The 20,920-nt window shown below is 45.7% G+C and overlaps 4 protein-coding genes across 4 annotated transcripts; 1 reads left to right on the forward strand and 3 right to left on the reverse strand.

Moving 5' to 3' along the window:
• Positions 1–779: 779 nt before the first annotated feature.
• Positions 780–10,603, reverse strand: GL218_07609 (Septation protein imp2; the record flags this gene model as incomplete). Its single annotated transcript, XM_033584373.1, has 11 exons — positions 780–1,130; positions 1,185–1,546; positions 1,600–2,646; positions 4,410–5,332; positions 5,393–5,577; positions 6,424–6,569; positions 6,630–8,354; positions 8,415–9,996; positions 10,054–10,340; positions 10,399–10,503; positions 10,564–10,603. 11 exons carry the CDS (start codon positions 10,601–10,603, stop codon positions 780–782), a joined length of 6,753 nt encoding a protein of 2,250 aa, XP_033432496.1.
• Positions 10,604–11,749: 1,146 nt separating this feature from the next.
• On the forward strand, positions 11,750–12,823 carry GL218_07610 (Maleylacetate reductase 1; the record flags this gene model as incomplete). Its single annotated transcript, XM_033584374.1, has 1 exon — positions 11,750–12,823. The coding sequence occupies one exon, from the start codon at positions 11,750–11,752 to the stop codon at positions 12,821–12,823; it is 1,074 nt and encodes a 357-aa protein (XP_033432744.1).
• A 1,358-nt stretch (positions 12,824–14,181) lies between these two features.
• Positions 14,182–15,570, reverse strand: GL218_07611 (putative oxidoreductase TDA3; the record flags this gene model as incomplete). The annotated part of the gene is made up of 1 exon (XM_033584375.1): positions 14,182–15,570. The coding sequence occupies one exon, from the start codon at positions 15,568–15,570 to the stop codon at positions 14,182–14,184; it is 1,389 nt and encodes a 462-aa protein (XP_033432745.1).
• Positions 15,571–17,795: 2,225 nt separating this feature from the next.
• GL218_07612 (uncharacterized protein) lies at positions 17,796–18,236 on the reverse strand (the record flags this gene model as incomplete). Its single annotated transcript, XM_033584376.1, has 1 exon — positions 17,796–18,236. The coding sequence occupies one exon, from the start codon at positions 18,234–18,236 to the stop codon at positions 17,796–17,798; it is 441 nt and encodes a 146-aa protein (XP_033432746.1).
• Positions 18,237–20,920: the final 2,684 nt, after the last annotated feature.

A 20,920-nucleotide genomic window follows, 5' to 3' on the forward strand; every position in this document is an offset into this window, starting at 1 on the left:
ATCTTATTTCTTAATAACTATCTCATCATACTTTATCTAAAGATGCTCGTACACAAGTATACTGTCAAAAAATACATACTACGCAGAAGATATTTCATCATAAGCTTAGGGCGTTATCATGACCAGGCCAGCAGTACACATACACATACACATTCACACAGCCGCGTAACTCATCAGTCGAAGGAAGAAAAGTCCCATGCAACCTTGCAGTTGCTCTCTGAACTCTTTTCTTGTTCGGGTATTTTCTCTATAAAAAGAACCGCACCTAGAAATAAAGCCACCACTACCGCCGACACGCCATCCCGTCCGCCTTGTCATAATCATCTCACATCAAACGCAGCCGTTGCACATGTAGCTAACGGACCTGACCTCGTTATGTCCAAGTGAAACTCTCCCGCAGAGGATTTGCCATATGCAACTGGAATATCTCGACCTTTGTACACTGGCTAAATGTCTAAACAGCTAGTTCCAGAATGTAGTATTGAGTCTTTTTCTCAACACGACAACAAATAGTGTGTTGACGTATTCATAGAATAAAGACCTCTCTACACGAGTCACCGCTATCTAAGTTTCACCCATTTCTTTCCCCTGTAATAATCTCATACTCTCGATTGTTTGATAGTATAAGATTGCCTTTTGCTAAGAGCCCTTGTTACTCGGCTTGTCTCTCGGCTCCGGTAAATATTTAAAGCAGCAAATTAAGTCAACTGGTCTTGCGGCTGGCGAGGTTTAAGTGATACCTCAAAACGGTCAATAGGGTCGTGGAATTAGTAGCCTTTTCAAAGCTCTTCATCTTCGCCGAACTGGAGTTGAACTTTAACCTGTTCTTCTTTTATCTTCTTCTCCTGATCCGCAGTGGCCCTGCCTAGCACATCACCTAAAGCTGCCGGGAAATTGATAGAGCGATCCTGTGTCTCGTCATCTGCACGTTGCTTCTTTAGAGGGCTTCCCACAGTCGTTTCGCCATTGAAAGCATTCGCAAGAAGATTTGCAACGGAATTGGGCATAGGTTGATTGCTTGACGTAGAATCTGTAGGCGTCGATTCTCCGCCGGTAGGACCTGCGCTAGGTGACTTTTGAGAACCTGACGCACCTGCAGCGTCTGGCTCTGTGGAGTGCTGTCGCTTAAGCTATCGTATGCCTGTCAGTAACACTATATATAAAATTAAAGGATGTAAACTCACGCGGATGCGGTCAATACCAGCTTGTAGCTCCCCAGTAACCCTGGCATCTTCCGGCGCTAGGTGAGTCTTGACGTCCTTATCGTCAGACTCTGCCATCTTAGCCAGGGGGTCGTTATCATTATCATCATCGTCATCGCTATCTTCGTCCATGAGGTTACCGTTGGCACCGTTACTCTTTCTGCGAGCCTTTCTCCTCTTTGCGGCTTCGGCCTCCTGGTCTCTGAAAGCCGAAAAGCCTACTGTACCAGTAGTTTTGAGAGGACCAAGCCCTGAAAAGTCAAGTTGGGTAGACCGCCGCTTTGTAGCCGGCGCCTTCTGATCGGCTTTCGAACTAGGGTATAATCCCATCTTGCTGAGTTGACCTGATAGTGTGTTAGTGGTGAATAAATGTCAAGCTCAAACAAAAGTTGCTTACGTTGGCCACGGTAGAAGAATGTAAATACTGCATAGGGCTTATCCGGACCATCTATGCCAGTCACGGTCTGAGTACTAATTGTCTTAGGATCGAGCGTCTTTGGCTTAGCAAAACTAGTGGTATGCTCAACATCGGCATCGATCGCTCCATTATTACCCCCTTTTGCTCCACCATCGCTCTCGTCATCATCATCATGGGCATCAAATTGTGGTGAATATTCTCCCTTCTTAATCTCCCCAGAAGCAATAACACGAAACATAGCCACTTTGATCTGGCCAGTAGCCTCGGGAGGTTCGTCGTCGTCAGACATAGAAGAGTCGTCCGAATCATCGGGGGTTGCTAGTGGTGACTGGTCCTCCCCCCCATATGCTAGGGTATCGCGGGGACGAGGGGCCTTCCCCGTTTCTGCGTCACCGCCGTGAGGGGTGGACCTATGGCGGCGATGACGTCGCTCAAACTTCTGTCTCCGTTTCTCGACCTTCTCTGCGGCATCGTGGCCCTTAAGATCCAGACCATTAAGCCAGCGTTCTAAGCCAACCTCTCGGAATAAAAATTCACGTTCGGCAAGGCCACCACCTTCGCTCTCGGGAACTTGAACCCAACGGCTGTTTACCCAAGTTTCTTCTCCCGGTCGCAGTAAAGTGGCGACTTCCTCCTTAGCTCGTCCGTCGAAGTAGATATACGCAGCAATGGTCTCGTTCTCCGAGTTGGTCATGGGAATATATGGCGTGACCGTGTTGGCATGCTTGGAAGGATCAGAGCTTGTAGACATCAAAGGTCCCGCGTAGAGAGGCTTCGGGTAGGGATTGGTTGCAGTCGGTTTCGGAGCGGTATAGGGGATGGGATGACCGGGTGTTAAGAGCGTTATCGAAATGGCGAACTTGGCTGCCTCATGTTTAGAGGTATCCGGGTTTAGCTGAGGTTGAGGAACAGGTATGTATGTGCTGATGCGAGATAGACGAGACTGCTTTTGCATGCCATATTCTGGGAGCGGGGCAGAATTCGCATGAATGCTCACGGCGATGCCCTTGAAGCAGGGCATCGTTGCTAGATATAGACCGTAGTATCGGACAAAGTAACAGAGAGGCTTAAGAAGAGACACGAGGGTTATCGCTGTCGTGTCCTAAGGGAGGGTAGTCGAGGGGTGGTGGAGAATATAGAGACCTGGTCCTGGTCGGAAGAAAAAAGTCTGCGAGCTGTTTGTAGACAAAGACTCGATAAGATACTGTGTAAGCTCGGGGATGAATAGATCGCCAGTTTGTAATTGTCGGTCTAAGTTTTGGTAAAGAGCTGTGGTTAAGGAAGTGGGAAGTGGGAAAATAGTAAGGGGGGGGTAAAGAAATGTAGGTTAAGAAGTAAGAGGTTGCTAGGTTGTTGAGATAAGTTGCTTGGGGTTAGGTAGGAAGAGGAACAGGAACAATTTGCAGGTCCTCCGGCGGTGTGCAAGTTGCAAGTTGCTAGTTGCTCACGAAGCTATAAGAGCCAACGTAACCTATTAAAAACTGCGAAACCCGAAAACCAAATATATCTTTAATTCTTACTAACAGTTGCTTTTTTTAATAATATGTAAATGTTTCGTTTTTTGATTTGGTCGTTTTTATCGAGGTCGAATTAAGTTATTTGGTTAAATTGTCAATGGGGATGAACAAGCGGAAAAAGAATTCACTGTGCAAACCGGGGATTCAAGACTATTAATGTAGGTACTATATAGTACCGAGGTTTTTGAATCAAAAAAAGGTCTTGGTAGCAAGAATGATCGATGAAACTGTGTGCATGTGTATATGTCTTGCAACTTTTAAAGCTGCAATGTATTTATATGTAAAAATCGTAGGAAGTGTAGAAAGCGTAGAAAGCTATGGTGGGTTGAAAAAAATAAAATAAGGGTAGGGTAAGTTTTTGGATTAAGGTCAAAAGTAAATGAATGACCTAAGCCTTTAGGTATTTAGTTCGCTGTATCAATGTTGTCGCTATTGCATCTGGTAGGCAATAGTAGCAGTCGTAAAAGCAGTACCTGTAGCAGCAACAGTAGCAGTAATAGCAGTAATAGCAGTAGGTAGTGGCAGAAAAAAAAAAGCGAAGATTTGCTACATGTTGCAATGAGAAAAAGGTTTAGGTCGAGTCCTGGTTCGGTTGTTAACCCATAACCCAATGGCGGGGGAGACTAAAAATCAATTGATTGGTTAACCGCGATTCTGGGACCACCCTCGTCACCTGAACACGTCAAAGCTGCTACGAAGCTGCACTACGCTGTCTTAAGCTGACTTACATGCAACAGATGCATCCATTTACCTCCGTCTTGGACTTATATGTATGCAATGTATTGGTCCGCTACGAACCTTACTATGTAAGATACCTAAGGTACTTATACATAACTATTGAATGTGCCTGATCTACTATAACTACCTATGTACGTGTATTAGACCGTAGCCTACATGTAGTTTATACCTATATATATCTACCCTGATAAATAAATAGATAGAAATCTTGCATCGTTAAATAAATTAACTACTGAGATTGCGGGTGTTACGGTTAAGTTAGTATTTGGAGAATGTGGAGAAGAACAATTATAAATCGAGTACCTCTTTAGTAGCACAGTACATTCATTCATACATTATTATCGTTGAAACTGTCCAAATTCGACTATCATGTGGCACCCTTGGACTAGTAAAGCAGCGACTCGGCTTTTCTATAATTTAAACTGGATAACTCGCCATGATACGTGGCGATTCGAGAACATACCTGTGTTAAGTAGACTCGAGAGGGGGGCATCTTAGTCTACACTAACAAATTCTTCCCTTATCAAGATCTACCCCCTCGCGATGATCGTCTGCGTATACTACCCCCTTTCTCATAACTAGAACTAGTACCAGCATCCTTCCCCTTCCAAACATCTTCTCCATCTTCCTCATCGTCAGCTGGTTGATCTGCTAATGTTTCTCGTTCTGGCGTTTCCTCCTTAATATCCACATCATCATCATCGTCTTCTTCTTCTTTCTTAACAATTTCCTCTCCCTCGCTATGAGAGTCTCCCGCTCCGTCGTGTAAAAATGCCGTAGGAGCGGGGGGTGGCCCCATCCAACGATCACCTCCAGGCCTGGGGTTTAGTTTATCTTCCGGGCCTCTAGGTTTCTCGTTAGAGATGAAGGAGCTCAAGATAAGCCACGCTAGCCCCGTCGATAGCATCTCGGCTATCCAGAAAACGGTTGTGCAGACCACAAACGAGATGATGCGGTGATTATACATGGCCCAGCGGATTCCTGTCAGACGGGCGACAAGCGTGATAGTAGCTGAGTACACCTGGAGTGTTTGACCGGCTTGGATTTCCACTAGTAGGCTTATCGGGAGGATTTCGTTGAACTCGACGAGCTCGCCCATCGGGACTCTCAGTGTTGTTGTCTCTGATGCGCTAGGATATAGAATATGGTATGGTAAAAAGAGGACACGCGACACGGTTTTCACGAAGGGGTCTGTATACGGGATTAGGGAGGGCCGGCGGCTCGTGAAGACTACAGTATCTTCCTTCACATGCGAGAAGGGGTCCTCCCCTGAGAAATAGTAAGCGAACGCTGGGTTTCCTGGCTGAGTCTTCATCCCGAAGAGAGTGACCATGAAATTTCCCCTGTCAAGATTCGTAGGCGATCGTGGTAATGTTAATTCTACTGATATATCATAGGCCTGCTCGAGCATGAGGTTCGATGAGACTGATGTGACGCCATATGGGTTAAGGCCGGAGCTATTGAAATAATACCGGACATTAATTTCTGCAGTCGTAGTAGAGAAGAAAGATCCTTACTCATATTGTAGATGTATAGGGAGAGATATAACCTTTTTAGGCACGTAGTTATAGTAGAAGACGGGATAGGCTAAAGCAGCAATAAATAAAAGCGCCAAGGATGCAGAAAAGAACAATGCAGCACTGAGATATGTCCTCTTGGCAACTGGAGATGTTGCAGCTCGATAAGAGCCCTTTACGTATTCCTATGTCTATAATCAGCGAAACGGATGCTTATAGTAAAAACGTATACTCTTCCGCTTGAATGTTTAAAGCTTCTCATATATGTAATATAAACATGTGACTAACCATTTTTCTAAATGATGTACAAACGCCATGCGGCGCTTGATCTCTCGATACTCTTGAGTTCGTGTTGTTGAAATAAGCAGCACAAATAATTAAGAGTAGAAGAGTTGTAGGTTAAAATCATAGACTCTAAAATTGAGAAAGTTGAAGCATGTGATGGTGTTTGGGTTTATGTACTGTTATTAGCGGCTTGTAGTACGTTAGGTACGACGTAGAGCTTGACGGAGTTCTTGGCAGCCGACATGCCTTCTATGTAGCAGTCCCAGCTGCCCCTCTGCGACGGGTACCGACGTCATGCTGATGACCTGGACCTCATCGTAGGTACGTACCTCTGAACTTCAATCATCATCACCGCACAGAGAGAATTTCTCATCTTGAAATAATGATAATAGTAATTATTAATAAAAAAAAAAGGTCAAAATGCAATCTCGTATTAACTCCCCGTTCTTTAACGGCCCTAGATAGCCTAAGTGGCAATGAATAATAATTTGCATCAAACGCTCCCCCGAACGCGCGAAAGCCTGCTCTCCCAAGAACAGACGACCGATAATTCAAACAAACAAAATAGTCGCCTGCTTGCTGACCCATATGTGCTCATCACACCCCATAACATACGTATTCACATCAAACAACGTGTAGATAGCAACTTTCATGAGCCTCGTCAGTCTTTATCTCGTCAATCAAGAGTATAACCAAGGGCCTCTTAAATGCTGGCCTTAACAAGGCTGCAGATAATTACTAGGTACCAATCCACCTCTACCAACACCTTGTCCTGAATGAATTTCAGCTTCCCACCATCCGTCATCCTGGTGCCGGAGAACGGCTAGAGTATCTCCCTTAGCGAATCCAAGCTCCTCGGGGATTGCTGCTTGGTACATATACAACGCTCGAGCTATAAAACTGTTAGTATCTGCATAGTAGTGATTGATGAGAAAAAAAAAAAGAAACATACCGTAATGTAAAATGGCCCGGCCCTCTGGTGTGTACTGCCGGCTCGGATCTGCTACGCTCTGGCTTCGCTGTCTCGAATTCTCTACTACCGGGTCTCGTCCGTCATAGAAAGTCATGGCCCGTGAGCTCGAACTTGTACCAGGCCTACCATTGCCTCTTCCACGCATTGATCCGTACACGGACCCATCTCCAACTGGAGCAAGTTGCATAGCCATCTCTTCAGCTCTACTAGTTGGGCGGTTGTAATCGCCATTGTAGATGGATGGAGACTTCGCCCTCATGGAATTGCTCGGCGACTGGTGCCCAAAGTATCCTTGTTCTGACCCGCGTTTCACTGACATACTAGGCTGTGGTGAGTTTCGTTGCTGAGAACCACCATACGAGATTGGTGATGCTGGTTGAGGTGAGTTTCCTCGTCGCTGGGTCGCACTATACGACATTGGCGACGCCGGCTGTGGGGAATTTCCTCGCCTTTGAGTTGCACTATATGAAATGGGTGACGCCGGTTGCGGCGAGTTGCCTCGCCGTTGGGTTGAACTGTATGAAATTGATGATGGTTGTGGGGAATTTCCCTGTCTTTGGGTTGAACTATAAGAAACCGACGGTGCTGGTTGTGGTGAATTTCCCCGTCGCTGAGTTGCGCTATATGAGATCGGGGATGCCGCCTGTGGTGAATTCTGCTGCTGGGCACCACCATACGTACTAGGTGAAGCTGCCTGTGGCGAGTTACGATATTGGCTACTACTGTACGGGTTTGGCGACGCGGACCGTTGGCTTTGGCGTGTCTCTGGCTGACGCGTTTCAGGGTGCATCCTAGGTTGAGGAGAAGCGCTTCGTGGAGGCGCCGGTGATGCTGCACGAGGCATTTCGCTGCCTCTCGTAGTAGGCCGAGAAGGAGTACCACTGAAAGATTGCGTCCCGCTGTATGCTCCAGACCCAGGACGCTTCGCGCTGAACATATCCCTGGTCTGCTCCACGTATTTCCGCGACGCCTCCTGCATTGCTTTAGATGTAACAGCTGGGGGCGGGACTCCAAGTCTTTGTATCTGCATATCGTACGACGGCGGTGGGGTACCTCTCATACCAGCGGCCATATCGCTGCTTTCCCTGGATACGGGTACGGAACGGGACGGCGCTTGAGATCTGTCGGGTACAGGCGTAGCGATGCCATGATAGTGATCGGCTGAGATTCGCCCAGCAGCTTGCTTGTTACTAGCAACACCCTTCAGCTCCGCCAGGGCTTGAGCGATCGGGTCTTGTTCCTCTTGTGGAGGGGTATTATCATCGTTGGTCTGTTTTCTCTTATCGGTATTGGCTACAGGGAATACGTTTTGCCCAATATTCAGGGCTAGGCTTGCATTCGCCTCAATAGGGTCGGGACTCGCTGTTTTCTCGACTCTATCTGCAATAGGGTTCTGAGGTTCTGGTGGTTTAAAAGCTTGATTGCGCCGAGAGCTGACCGTACCGTGAGTACTCATCGCGCTCTGAGAAGCCACAGGCCCCCAAGTATTTCTGTTCGACGCCTTCACGTCCTTGATGCTCTTTCTACGGAACGGGCTGTGATTCTGAAAGAATCCACTCTTCTTCTTTTGCATTTGCTTTTCTGGTTGTGCCACCACCACGGGCTCTTGTTTCACTGGTGACACTTTGCCGCTTTGTGGCTCTTGACTAGAAAGAGATGTTAGATTCGAATATTCGCTATTATCATCACCGCTTGATGGCCGTGCTGACAAATTCGAGCTAGTCGCCGAATTCATACCATCCGTACGACATAGCATTGTCATACCATCCATAGGATACGGATCATGGGGTACCGGTGCAAATTTGGAAGTATCATATGATTGTACTCCATTGCTTCCTTTCCGACGATCTTGTGGAGCCATGATAGCCACTGAGGTGTTCTGTGGTGGTATAACCGGCTCCCTACTGGAAGTTGGTGGCGGCTCATTGCGTGGTGGATCTCGCGGAGTAGGAGGATTAGTATCGTGACGTTGAAGGTCTCTAGTAAAAGAGGGATTTGTTTCATGGCGTTGTAGATCACGAAGAAACGAGGGACTAGGATCGTTACGCTGTACATCTCGAGGAGCAGGAGGATTAGGGTCGCGGCGTTGAATCTCTCTTGTAAGAGAAAGATCAGGTTCGTGACGCTGTACTTCCCGGGGCGTTTCTCGAGATACTTCTTGGGGAATTTCGCGAGGAATTTCGCGAGGAATTTCTCGAGGCATTTCCCGAGGCATTTCCCGAGGCATTTCCCGAGGTATTTCCCGAGGTATTTCGCGTGGTATTTCTCGAGGCATCTCTCGCGGCATCTCTCGGGGTATTTCTCGGGGAATGGGAGGATTGGGGTCACGACGTTGAATTTCTCTCGTCATGGAGAGATCAGGTTCACGACGCTGCACTTCCCGAGTATATGAAGGGACAGGGTCGTGGCGTTGAATCTCTCTGGTAAGGGAAAGGTCGGGCTCACGACGCTGCGTGTCTCGAGGAAATGAAGGAGGAGGTTCATTCCGCTGTATATCCCGCGTAATAGGGGGATTGGGGTCTCGGCGTTGGAGATCTCGGGCGAGTGCCGAGTTGGGATCATGGTGGGATTCGTATGTGGATGGCTGAGGTGAAGGGGCACGGAAGCCAGGGTTGATGCTTTGAGGATATTGCTGCGGTTGTATGACACTTCCTCGCCGCCTATCTTGCTGAGCTATGGCATAGGTCTGGGGCTTTGGCGGAGGCATGATTAAATCTCTGCTGGAGGGAGGAGGAGGTTCATGATGTGCCAGATCTCGAGCAAGAGCGGAGTTGGGATCATGATGCGACTCGAAGGTAGATGGCTGGGGGGAAGACGTGCGAAACGCAGGATTGATACTCCGCGGAAATTGCGCTACAGAATAGTTCTCATCGTCGGAGATTTCTGAATGAGTGTCTTCCACGTCCCCACGGCAGAAGTTGATATACTTGGGTGGATCTGGGATTTCTTGGCCGGTACCCCTCTCGGTGATGAAGTGCATGATATCCTTTTCTACATCCATCTTTTCTAGAGACAAACGAATCTTCTCGCACGAAGCATCATCGCTAACACAGACCGTGGAGGCAATGTTGGCGAAAGTCCATAGACTGCTCTTGGTGAAGTCTAATCTCTCCTCCTCTAAGTCCTGGAATTTGTCGGCGGCCGCTTTCCACTCCCTATTCCACCTTGCAGTCGTCTCCTCGAGAACTTTAACTGCGTTCTCATATTCGGTGTTGGTTGTAGCAAGGCTGATCTGTGTCTTCTCTAGCCTGGCCTTATTTTTCCTTTCTTCTTGACCCATAACCATATGTCCCTGAGCAAGGTAGCCCTTGATTTTCAAACAATCCTGCTCATATCGATCACGGGTCTGGGTGGGGTTGTTAGTTATCAGGGATTATTATCGGAATACATGGGTGGCACTGACCTTATTCACCATGTTCGTTTGTTGTATCTTGATCTTGAGAAGTTTCTCTACCGTATTTTGGACGATCTTGCGTCTCTCTTTCATTCCTCCAGCAAAGGCGGCCAGCGGTTCCTCTAACTCGGTCTTCATCTGAGCAGCAATGCTAGAATGTTGCTTCGCCATGGATTCGACTTCTCCTCGCATAGTATCAAGTGAAAATTTCAGGCTTCCCATTTCGTGGGTACCCAACGATTTTTTGCTTAACGACATAAGCTTGCGTGCGTATTCATCTTCGATAGAGGCCCGGGCTAGCAACACGGACCAATTAGTTTATTGGAGGGGTAAAAATGGTTAGGAAAGACTTACCACTATAGAAAGATCTAAGCTCATCGCTGGTCTGCTTCGCAGAGGCCATGCGATCAAGCAATGGCCCTACACCAGCGTCATCTTTGCCCCAAAAGTTATTGGCAACTATTCATACGATATTAGTACCTTGAAATTCCAATCCGGCTTCAAGAATAGGGCTCATACACGACAGGGAAACTGTCGGGCCATCTGTGGCCGTAGGCATCCTCCCCAATTCCCTCAAAAAAGGCAATAATGTTCTCTATATTTTCGGTCGAAATGTCGGTGAACCTGACGTTTGCTCGCTTGGAACGATAAGGTAGTTAATCGGTTTAAAATGTCTCAAAATTAAATTATCACTGATCGGCGAGAACGCGGTTCTGCCACGAAACAAAAAAAGTCAATGGTTAGTATTAAGTTTTTAGGAATGTGCAGACGTTGAAATTGTAAAATGCATAGCACATGGTTTCAAGATAGAGGTTGCAGACCTGCAGGAATTGTTTACAAGTGGTAACGTCGTTGCCCTAGGGATGGAGTAATGTACTTAGGTAGCGGCTTGAAACTGGGAAATCGTAGGTTAGCTGAGCACATAATTGTGGGGTACATAGGCTACTGACACATCACAGCGCTAAACTTGATAGATTATCTGATTACAAGGGTCAACTTGCAGGGGTATATTTCTAGACCCTTTCAACATTTCTTTCAATTATTGACAGATTGAATAACATTGAGACATTGCGCTCAAGAAATGCACACTCCGCTAAGTTATTTCTAAAAATAGGTTATTCTACATTATATGTCATTGAATATCGTCAAAAATTCTTCATCTGGGAAATTATTATTAAAGTCGATATACTACCTGACGTGCACTTCGTACTCATATCACTATGACGAGATGTGAATGATACATGTTTGCGCAGTTGAAGAAACTTCATCACATAACTAATTCATTTGTCTAACTTACACGTCCTTCTTGCCCCCTTTTGATAGGCTAATTGATTTACCTATACTCTCAACCTTTGTTCTCAATCCTTAAAATCAACTGTAGTTGATCTGAGTCGATCCTCTGTTCCCGATGCGGGGAATACTCTAGCGGGCATAACGATGCCGACCCCCATTGCATCACGTAGCGTCGGCACTTGATACCGGAGGGTATTTACTCAATTCGTGCTGCTATCGTACTCATGCGGAACCTATTAGCCCGGCAAGGTAAGTAGAGATCTAGTACGACTTGAATCTAATAAGTAAGTGTATACCCAGAACCTCTTGAGGATTGCCATTTTCAATATTGCCAGTCTTGGAGAGTTGGTATAAATAACTTCTGTTCACTATAAATATTTCTGTATTCCAGTGTTATAGCATAATATTGAACATGGAGAATTTCGAATATAATTCCAGTCCTGCTCGTATCGTCTTCGGAAGCGGCACTATCAAAAAGGTTCCAGAAGAGCTTCGACGGGCAAATGTATCTAAGCCTTTTCTTCTCAGCACGCCTCAGCAGGTGAGCCATATCGACTTACTTAAGGGTGTTCTTGGAGATATCGTCTCTGGGGTATTTACCGAAGCAACAATGCATACACCAGTCGAAGTAACTGAGAAGGCGCTTGAGCAAGTTAAATCCTCAGGGGCCGACTCCATTATTTCCATCGGAGGTGGCAGCACAGTGGGTTTAGGGAAAGCACTCAGTATCCGGACAGGTATCTTTCACTTGACTATCCCGACAACCTACGCTGGTAGTGAGGTTACGCCAATTTTGGGTGAGACGGATGCTGGAAGGAAGACGACAAGATCCGATCCGAAGATATTGCCCAGCACAGTTGTTTATGATGTTGATCTCACCATGACCCTCCCAGTTGGTCTTACCGCTACAAGTGGCGTTAACGCGATCGCGCATGCTGTCGAAGCGTTATATGCTCGCAATACTAACCCGGTTATTAATCTCTTTGCTCAAGAAGGGGTAAATGCTCTTGCAAGCTCTCTCCCTGCCCTGGTCTCCAATCCGTCATCGCAAGAGGCACGCTCATCTGCTTTATATGGCGCATGGCTCTGCGGTACTTGTCTCGGCAGTGTTGGAATGTCCATCCATCACAAGCTCTGCCACACTTTAGGAGGTAGTTTTAACCTCCCGCACTCTGATACGCATACCATAGTCCTACCGCACGCATTATCATATAATGCCCCGAAGGTCCCTAGGGCAATGGAAGCGTTAGCCGCCGCACTACCGGAGAGTGAAGGTGACGCCACGAGAGGACTTAATATTCTCTTAAAGAAGTTGAAAGTAGAAACGGGACTGAAGGCTTTAGGGATGCAAGAGAGCGATATAGACAAGGCGGCAGACATAGCGGTGAGCAACCCTTATTGGAACCCGCGACCTATCGAAAGGGGGCCGATAAGAGAGCTGATCCGACGAGCTTGGGCTGGAGAAGAGGCAAGAGCCGATTTGTAATACGGATAATTGGATGGTGTCGTCTCCCTATCTCGTATATATATGCCGAATATAGTAGTCCCTCAGATCTTGCAATATGCCATTCGAAAATATTGGATCTATTTGAATTCCAACGATGCTGACGTTATATGGGATATCAATTATGAATGCAAATAGAAGACACAGGACTTATTCTTCCCTATCCCGCTTCTTTACAAATTCCGTCCTGAAGTGCAGTCCCGCATACTCCCCCACAACACCGTACAATGACGAAGAGTCAAGCCATTTCGTTCCGAGTATTCCTTCACCCTACGTAGGTGCTCGAGCACCATATTAGCAATTTCGAGCCGGACGCCTGCGCGTGCGGCACAGTCAACACCGTGTCCTACGTCCTTCAGCGCAAGATATAGGTCCGACCATGGCGCCTGGTCTTTCACTGGCACGTACGCACTGGATCCAAGTGCGCGACGGCACCGAAGTTAAGCTGCAGGAGACATTCTAGTGCGGCCGAGCCTAGCTCCGTTCTCTCGAAAACGTGCGCTTCTACTATGAGTTCCATAAGTCCAGTTATCTACTTCCAGGTACCTGTAACGAGATTAGGGGTTAAGTTGGAGAACCGTACCCTGTTATCTTCAGTAAAGTAGCCTTTTTAGGCTCCTTGCTGACCAGAAAGACTTCGCGTGTGATGACTCCTTTGAGAAAGGGGCTGACCTCCTCGTAGACAGCTTTTGAACCTCCAAATGCGACAAGTAGTTGTCCAGCTTCAGCCACCGGTGTCGTGCAAAACAAACGAACTCTGAACCCCTATACTAAACGGTACTTAGGTGAGATGTAGGTAAGACTCGCCGATATGAATCTCACATCGCTTTCGCTGGCAACTTGCACTACATCCCGGTATCGGATTCCCCTAAGTGTCGGAAGAGTGTCACGATGGGAAACTGTCTGGTTGAAAAATCGTAGCGGCGAGCGTCTCTGAGATTGAAGGTATGCATGGTTATTTTTGCCATAGCACGAGGCCGATCCATCCCAAGTGTAGGTCTAGTGGAGCTACGGTACATAGTTGAAGCCGATTTTCTTTCCTAACTTTTAAAATAGATTCGACTCAAATTGTATAATTTGAACTATGTAACAATCTATAAGCATGGTCGAAGCGAAGTCTAGTTTCACCGAGACGAGGTCAAACGAGCATACACATAACGACCCAAATCTATCTCTTCTAGCCACCAGTTTTAAGCAACGATGACTTCCGCCCCCGGGATTATATTCATTAATATACGAAGCTCCAGGCCTCTCTACTATATCGTCACCTATAATATTCACATACTTATATGTCTACCTAGGTATGCTACGCCATTCTATATTACGCCCATCTAACCAGGTCATAAGACTAACGACGGATCACAACTGCCTAGCCTTGCGCTCTTCGGCTCACCGTCTAAGATAATCTCACTGACGAGCTTCCCTGTCGCAGGCGCATTTTGTATACCCCAGCACGTATGCCCTGCGGCAACGAAAAGCCCCTTAGTGTGGCTTACTTTGCCTATATAAGGCCCGCCTTGTGGTAGATAACACGCCTGCTTCGCAAGGACCTCGCCGTCCTTGCCTAGATCGTCGCTTATGCCGCCGAGTTGATATATGATGTCCTCGCATCGGGCCACGTCGACTTCGACCTCGGCGGTCGTTAATGGTAGGTCGACCATATCATCTGTAGGCCCACAAGCATATGCGGTACCGTCTGGTCGTGCGTAGATTTCAGGCTCAACAATTTGTTGCCCCCTCAGTGGCCGGTGTGCACCTGGCGCTCCTCTAGAGTCTCTAGGTGTTGGGGTGGGGAAACCGTTCGGGAGCCTGATTGAAGTGAAGAGAGCGTATGCGGATACGAGTTTTGGCGTCTTGATGACGACGCTGTGAGCACGGGCTGCGTTAATGGGGATCTCGGGCAGTAGACGCGGTGTCCATGGGCCGGCAGCTACTACACAATCTGTTGTCGGCAATATCTCCTCCTTTCCATCTTTCTCGTATGTCACGCTCTCCACGCTCCCATCATCTGGCGTCTTGTTGATAGCCGTAACCCTTGCGCCCGTCACGATCTTGACCCCCTTTTCTTCAGCCAATTGAGCCATGCTTCTGGTGAACAGTTCAGGATGTACCTGCGCTGTATTATCCGGAGTACCCATTCCCTCGTAAGCAGTGAGCGACTCCTCAGTATCTAGCCAATCCAGATCATCGGGGGCGCCAAGTTTCTCCAGCGCTTTGATTCCTTTCTTGTGGCTTTTATGTAGTCCTTTTGAACCCCGCTCCGTACTATTGCTGATATGTTCCGTCTCGCCGCCTATACTGTTCCTATCACTGAAACCGGGTGGAAGACGCGCCTGGCAATCGATCTGGCTTGCATAACATCGTCTATATCCCCATCTCTTATCCCCGTCGTATTCTTTCGCAAGCTCATCGTGTAGTTTGAAGCTCAAGGGTACGATACTTTGAGGGAAAGCCCACAGCGCAAGCAAACCACCTGCCTTACCGCTTGCACCTCCGGCAATTCCGTCGTGGGCGGGATTCCTCTTTGAGGCGGTCTCGGGATCAACTAACGTAGCTGGATCAGTGATGCTATCTGTAGTACGTCCTCCGGCATTGCTAGTAGAAGCCTCGAGGAGTGTTATGTGATGCGTTTCTGGAGAATAAGAAGGATGTCGAGTAAGGAAATAAGCGGTGCAGCAACCAATAATGCCGCCTCCTATTATCGTAATTTCTTTTGGTGAAGATGACATTTTGCGCCTAGAAAGATTGCTAAGGAGATGAATTGGCGCGGGACTAAGCATTCATTCGAGTGTAAGTTTATGCGCTAGTCTTTACATTTATAGTACTATAATTTGACAGATTGGAACTTCAAAGGTGGCATTTAACGGATTAGAACGATGGAATGTCTTTTTGGTTTGTAATATAGAATTATATAATTATATGACGATGCATATCTTCTAAAAGTTGCCTAGTCCAGGCACAATGTTATGTAACGGTGGGCTGCGGTGGGCTGAGGTGGGGGTCCACGATGTTACGTCATTAGGTAACCATTCAGGAGATACTAATACTATTATGGAGTCAAATCTTTAAACTAATAACTTTATTTTTATTCAACTAAACATAGGTAACTATATACTTTTAAACATTATTAACAGGTGACAATTATACCCAAGCATCGAAGCATCGAAGCCACGAGAGGTAGTCTGAACACCTAACTACCTCTCTACTTAGGCTTCTTATTATGACGGGTAAAAGGAAAAGCCCATCTCCGTATACCTACTATCTTTCTTGGATCTTCTTTTCCGATTCCAAGGGTTAAGCCTGACTAGAGCTTTCTTGAGTGAAATACTCTTAAAGCCGCACGCGAGCTTTTGCTTCACCTTCTGGAACTTCCTGTCCACTCTTGAACTTATAGTGTAAATTTTATCAAATCTTAAGGTGCTCCGTACTCTTCTTTCATCATGATTCCCTTCAATGGTATCATATATAGCGATATCCTCCGTGTTACTAGTTTCCCTAACCTCTTCGACACTTATTAGGTCTCCGGATGGAATTTCTGTAATGTCGAAAGTAGTATATGTTGGAAGAATTTCAAGGGTATATGGAGGAAGGTACTCGCCTTCAAATTCGTATTCAAATTCAGATTCGATTTCTAAATCCCCTTCAGTGATTCTAATATCGGGCTGTGACATAGATCTAACATTGTTTTCTTGATTTTCGCTCATAGTTGGCTGCGTATTTCCCACATTCAACTCTTCGTTCGTGTCAAGTTCCGCATTCCTAGGAGGTAAGAGCTCAACCGACCCTGACTCCATGGCGTTGAGCTCTTCGTCAGTGTATATATTTATTGCGCTAGGAAGCCTTACGTTACTTGTGCTAGACACTGGTTGTCCGAAGTTCGCTTGTATCACTTTAATAACTAAGGTTAATATGTGTTATTTCTAGGAAGATGGGTATATGTGGTGATTTGAATGCGCATCGGAAGTGATAACTCCTAAAATAAAACAATCGGTTAAGAACTTCTGGCTCCCGTAGCAGCCTAGAAAGGGGAAGGAGAGGGATTCTTGGTATTACATACTATAATTACAAAAAGCATCAACATCGTCCCAATATGGTTTCGTTAAAATCTCCTCAGCTTCTTTAGGAGTCATGAGATATTTGTAATTTGAAAAGGCATAGTTAATCATGAGGGTTTTTATGTAGTCGTTGTTTGCTGAATTGCAAGAAGAGATAACCGATATAGCCATAATGGCAATCTTTGACAGGGTTCTTTGTTAATATATAGTTAAGAATAGATCCTGGAGGAGCTGGACAGGAAATACCCCCATATTCTAGTGATACCTATCCTCAAGCACTTCAACCAACTACTAGGTGCTTCTGAGATATTGTATCTAAATTTGTGGTGAGTGGATTAGTTGATATGAAATTTCAGTCCCTTTGTCGTAATAAAATGTTTGTATCGACAACATAATGAACCTTGCGATTAGAATAATGATTGTCAAGACATCTCCCTTTGTTTCCCTCGTGATTAGAACCTCCCCTATACATTAATTCATGTATTTGACCTAGCATAAACTTATATAGAATACTAAAGGATGAAGTATCTCGGTGTATCTTCTTTATGAACTTGTCCTCTCCCTTGTAGATTATGGCTTTAGATAGGCACATAGCGGTTAGCTTGAATAAATGATGTAATTAAGGGGAACCGGACTCGTAATTACATCATATAATATGTTAAAATTACCTCGGTGCGCGGTTTCAGATACGCATAGTAGTAAAATCATATAGTCTACTGAATTTTCTTGGCATCGTCGTTACTGATGGAACTTTCATTATTGCCCACAATTATATTCTGGTTCTGGAGAGAGGCTATAACAGCAAATTTGCGAGTACCATAAACATGAATCATGTGTACTCTATCTTAAGTACCTAAGAAACATAATGCACTTCTTGAAAATTCCTTGCTCCTTGGATATCAATGGCGAGTGGCACAAGGAGGGAAGTCGTCCTGTATTCTCAGAATCTGAAAACACCAGGTCTCAAGCGCCGTCATAAGAGCCATGTACCCGAAGTGTCGACCTAACTCGCCGGTCTTGCCGCTACCAAGGAGCTCGAACTTGAACGGGCCGCGGCTTATAGGCACCAGAACTCTTTCGGTTGCCCAAACGGCGACCACCTCCTTGCCATCGCTGCTCTCCCCTAGCTGTCTCGATTGCCTCTTCCCGCCTTGTCCGTCGCCAGGTCCTTCGGCCCCAACTCGTACCAGCTTAAACCCTTTGGCGTGGTTGAACATGTTTTTCACCTCTTTGCCTCGGGTAGGCCGCCATTCAAATTTCTCGCTGTGTAATTCCTCACCCTCGCCCACTTCCATTGAGAACGGGTACCAACGATGAGTAAACTCCTGCTTAGGGGTCATAGTTGAAGTGAAAGTGCTAGGATATTCTCCTATGAGAGGGGGAGGGATAATATCGTTGACCATCCTATATCCCTGATGGAACCTTCCTGTTTCTTTCCCAATTGCCGAGATCTGGCCGTCTGTGGTCGATCCTTCATGAAGAACGAGAATTGTCTTTGATCCGATAGGCCCTCTCGACACTGTGAAGCGGAGGTCGTGAGCGTGCTGACCGAGACTGAATTTCGTCTGATAAGGATTGGTATAGAAAGCCTTTAGATAATGGGGGAATTCCTCGGCCATGTTGGAATCTCTTCATATTGTTGTTAGTTTTGTAATCAATCTCGTTATTTGCAGTCAGAACTTACTATAACCTTGAGTGGCAAGGCGTGTAGACGTAGATAATAGTGTTAAAGGATTGCCAATTTAGAGTAGCTACGATAGAGCTAAGGCTTGAATCCCGACTTAGAGTAGTGTTGAGATTATTACGTCCCTGAAATAATTCTGGAATGGTGGTTCTAGTACCTGATGATCCGGAGAAAAGCACTCGGTGATTTTGATGTTGGAGAGAACTGAGCTATTGACTCTTTGAATCGTATATTGAAATAAGAATCACGTATAAGAAATAACGGATATGGATGAGGGAGGGAAGTAAATATGAGATTGAGAGTCTTGGGGGGAAATGTTACCGGATATCTGGTGGGTAGAAGATGTGCGAATTAACTAAAGATTCGTAAATATTTTGCACACCGGCAATTAAAACGGGACTGTTTAATAACACTAATATTTGTTTGCATACAGATATCTATATGAGCTGTACTGGGTGGGTCGTAGGATGAAGTTGACAGCTGCTTATCACCTAAGAAACCTTAGGTACATAATATGAAGGAGCTCCGAGAAAGCATGATTTGCTATAAACACCATCGTTATATTTATCATCTCTAGAACCCTACATGCTTACACAGGAGCTGATGTCTTACCTAAATCCCACTTTAACATAAATAATTCTTTACATTACAGCTGGTAAATCATAGCGTAATATTAAAATATGATGCCTAGAACTGCCTTTAGGAGCCCTTCTCTTATTCCTCAGAAGTTTATCAACTACCTAATCTACGAAGAATTAGTAAAGCTACCTAGGTAGATAGTCCTTGAGTCTCGTAGCTCCAGATCTTTAGTGCCGTAATTAAGGCGAAATAGCCAAATTGGCTGCCCAATTCCCCAGATTTGCCACTTGCACGCAACTCAAATTTGAATGGTCTGTTGGTTGATACCAATTGACGCATCCAGTTACTATCAGTTGCCCAAACAGCGACTACCTCTTTCCCATCGCTAGTCTCATCCATATGTCTGTGGTCTCTTTTCCCACCCTTTCCATTTCCGGGACCATTACTTCTAAGTCGTACCAACTTGAATCCATGGGAGTGCCTGAACATATTACACACCTCGTTTCCTTGGGTGGGTCTCCATTCAAACCTCTCGTGGCGTGACTCTAATTGTAATGAGAATTTATACAGTCTATGAAGATCACCATCGCGGATAGCCAGAATAGTGGCAGTGTATTCAACCTGGACTGTGGTGTTGTTGGTGCCATGGTATTTCTCCGGCTTACTGACTGTTGCCAGGACACTACCATTGTTGGTAGAACCATCATATAGAATCATAAGTGGGAGATTCTCAGAGAGAGGATGTACGGTAACCGTGAAGCGCAAATTATGAGCGTATGGGCTGAGGTGGAATATGGGAAAGGAGGATGGGTCCGGAAAAATTGCCTCGAGGTAGCTGGGGAACTCAATATCCGTTGTCGACGACATCATGAGATACGGTTGTAACTGTCTGAGATTAGTTAATAACTTAACTATCCAGCCGATAGAGCTCACGATGAACTTTAATAGATAAGAGTGTTTCCCCGGAGAGATATGGGTTTAAGTTTATGGTTTCTTAATGATCCAATATTTAGGTAATGATGGCCGAAAGGGTAGCTTGGAAAGTAAAGGTATAGAGAGGAAGAACTCGAGGGATGGAGGAATTATTTATATAGGAAAATTTCTGGCATTAAATAGGGGTACGTATATATTATCCTTAGTCCCGTAAGTTAGGATTATGTGCTTGATCATACCTTACTTCGTCATTTGCGTACCTACCTCTGTAGTGTCTTGAACAATTTTATCTAAGTCACTAGTAAGGGGGCTTGGTAACTGGGAGAATTGGGATGGAAATAGACCTGAATAATAGATATCTATACGTGTAAGAGCGGTATTGAGTCTGAATCATGGAATTCACAGACGCTAGAGACCTAAGTGATTTGCAGTGTCAAAGTCCTAAGTGAATAACCTACCCCAGCTCAATACAATCATTGCGTGACGAAGATCCACCTAGGTTATGAATCAAAACCTTGGCTACAGGTTGTGATTTAATAGTTTAAAAAATATCTTTGGGTAAGATACAAATGGCTATGGTAAAAGTCACATGAATTATTCCGCATGGTTGATACCAGTCGTAAACGTTCACGTGGTACTGGTTTGCTATGGACCGTATCGTACCCTTTTACACCTTGAATAATATGAGAAGGGGTTTACGAAACTATACCCTGACCTCTGCTTTATAGCTTTCAACCTCACCGGCCTGTTATTGGTTATTTGCTAGCTTTGAAATACTGGACTTCAAACTATATGATTGCTCGTTTACCGTCTGACATACGTTCTAGG

Source organism: Daldinia childiae (genome assembly GCF_008694065.1).
Source record: "Daldinia childiae strain JS-1345 chromosome Unknown Scaffold9, whole genome shotgun sequence".
In the NCBI taxonomy this organism is placed as follows: Eukaryota; Fungi; Ascomycota; class Sordariomycetes; order Xylariales; family Hypoxylaceae; genus Daldinia; species Daldinia childiae.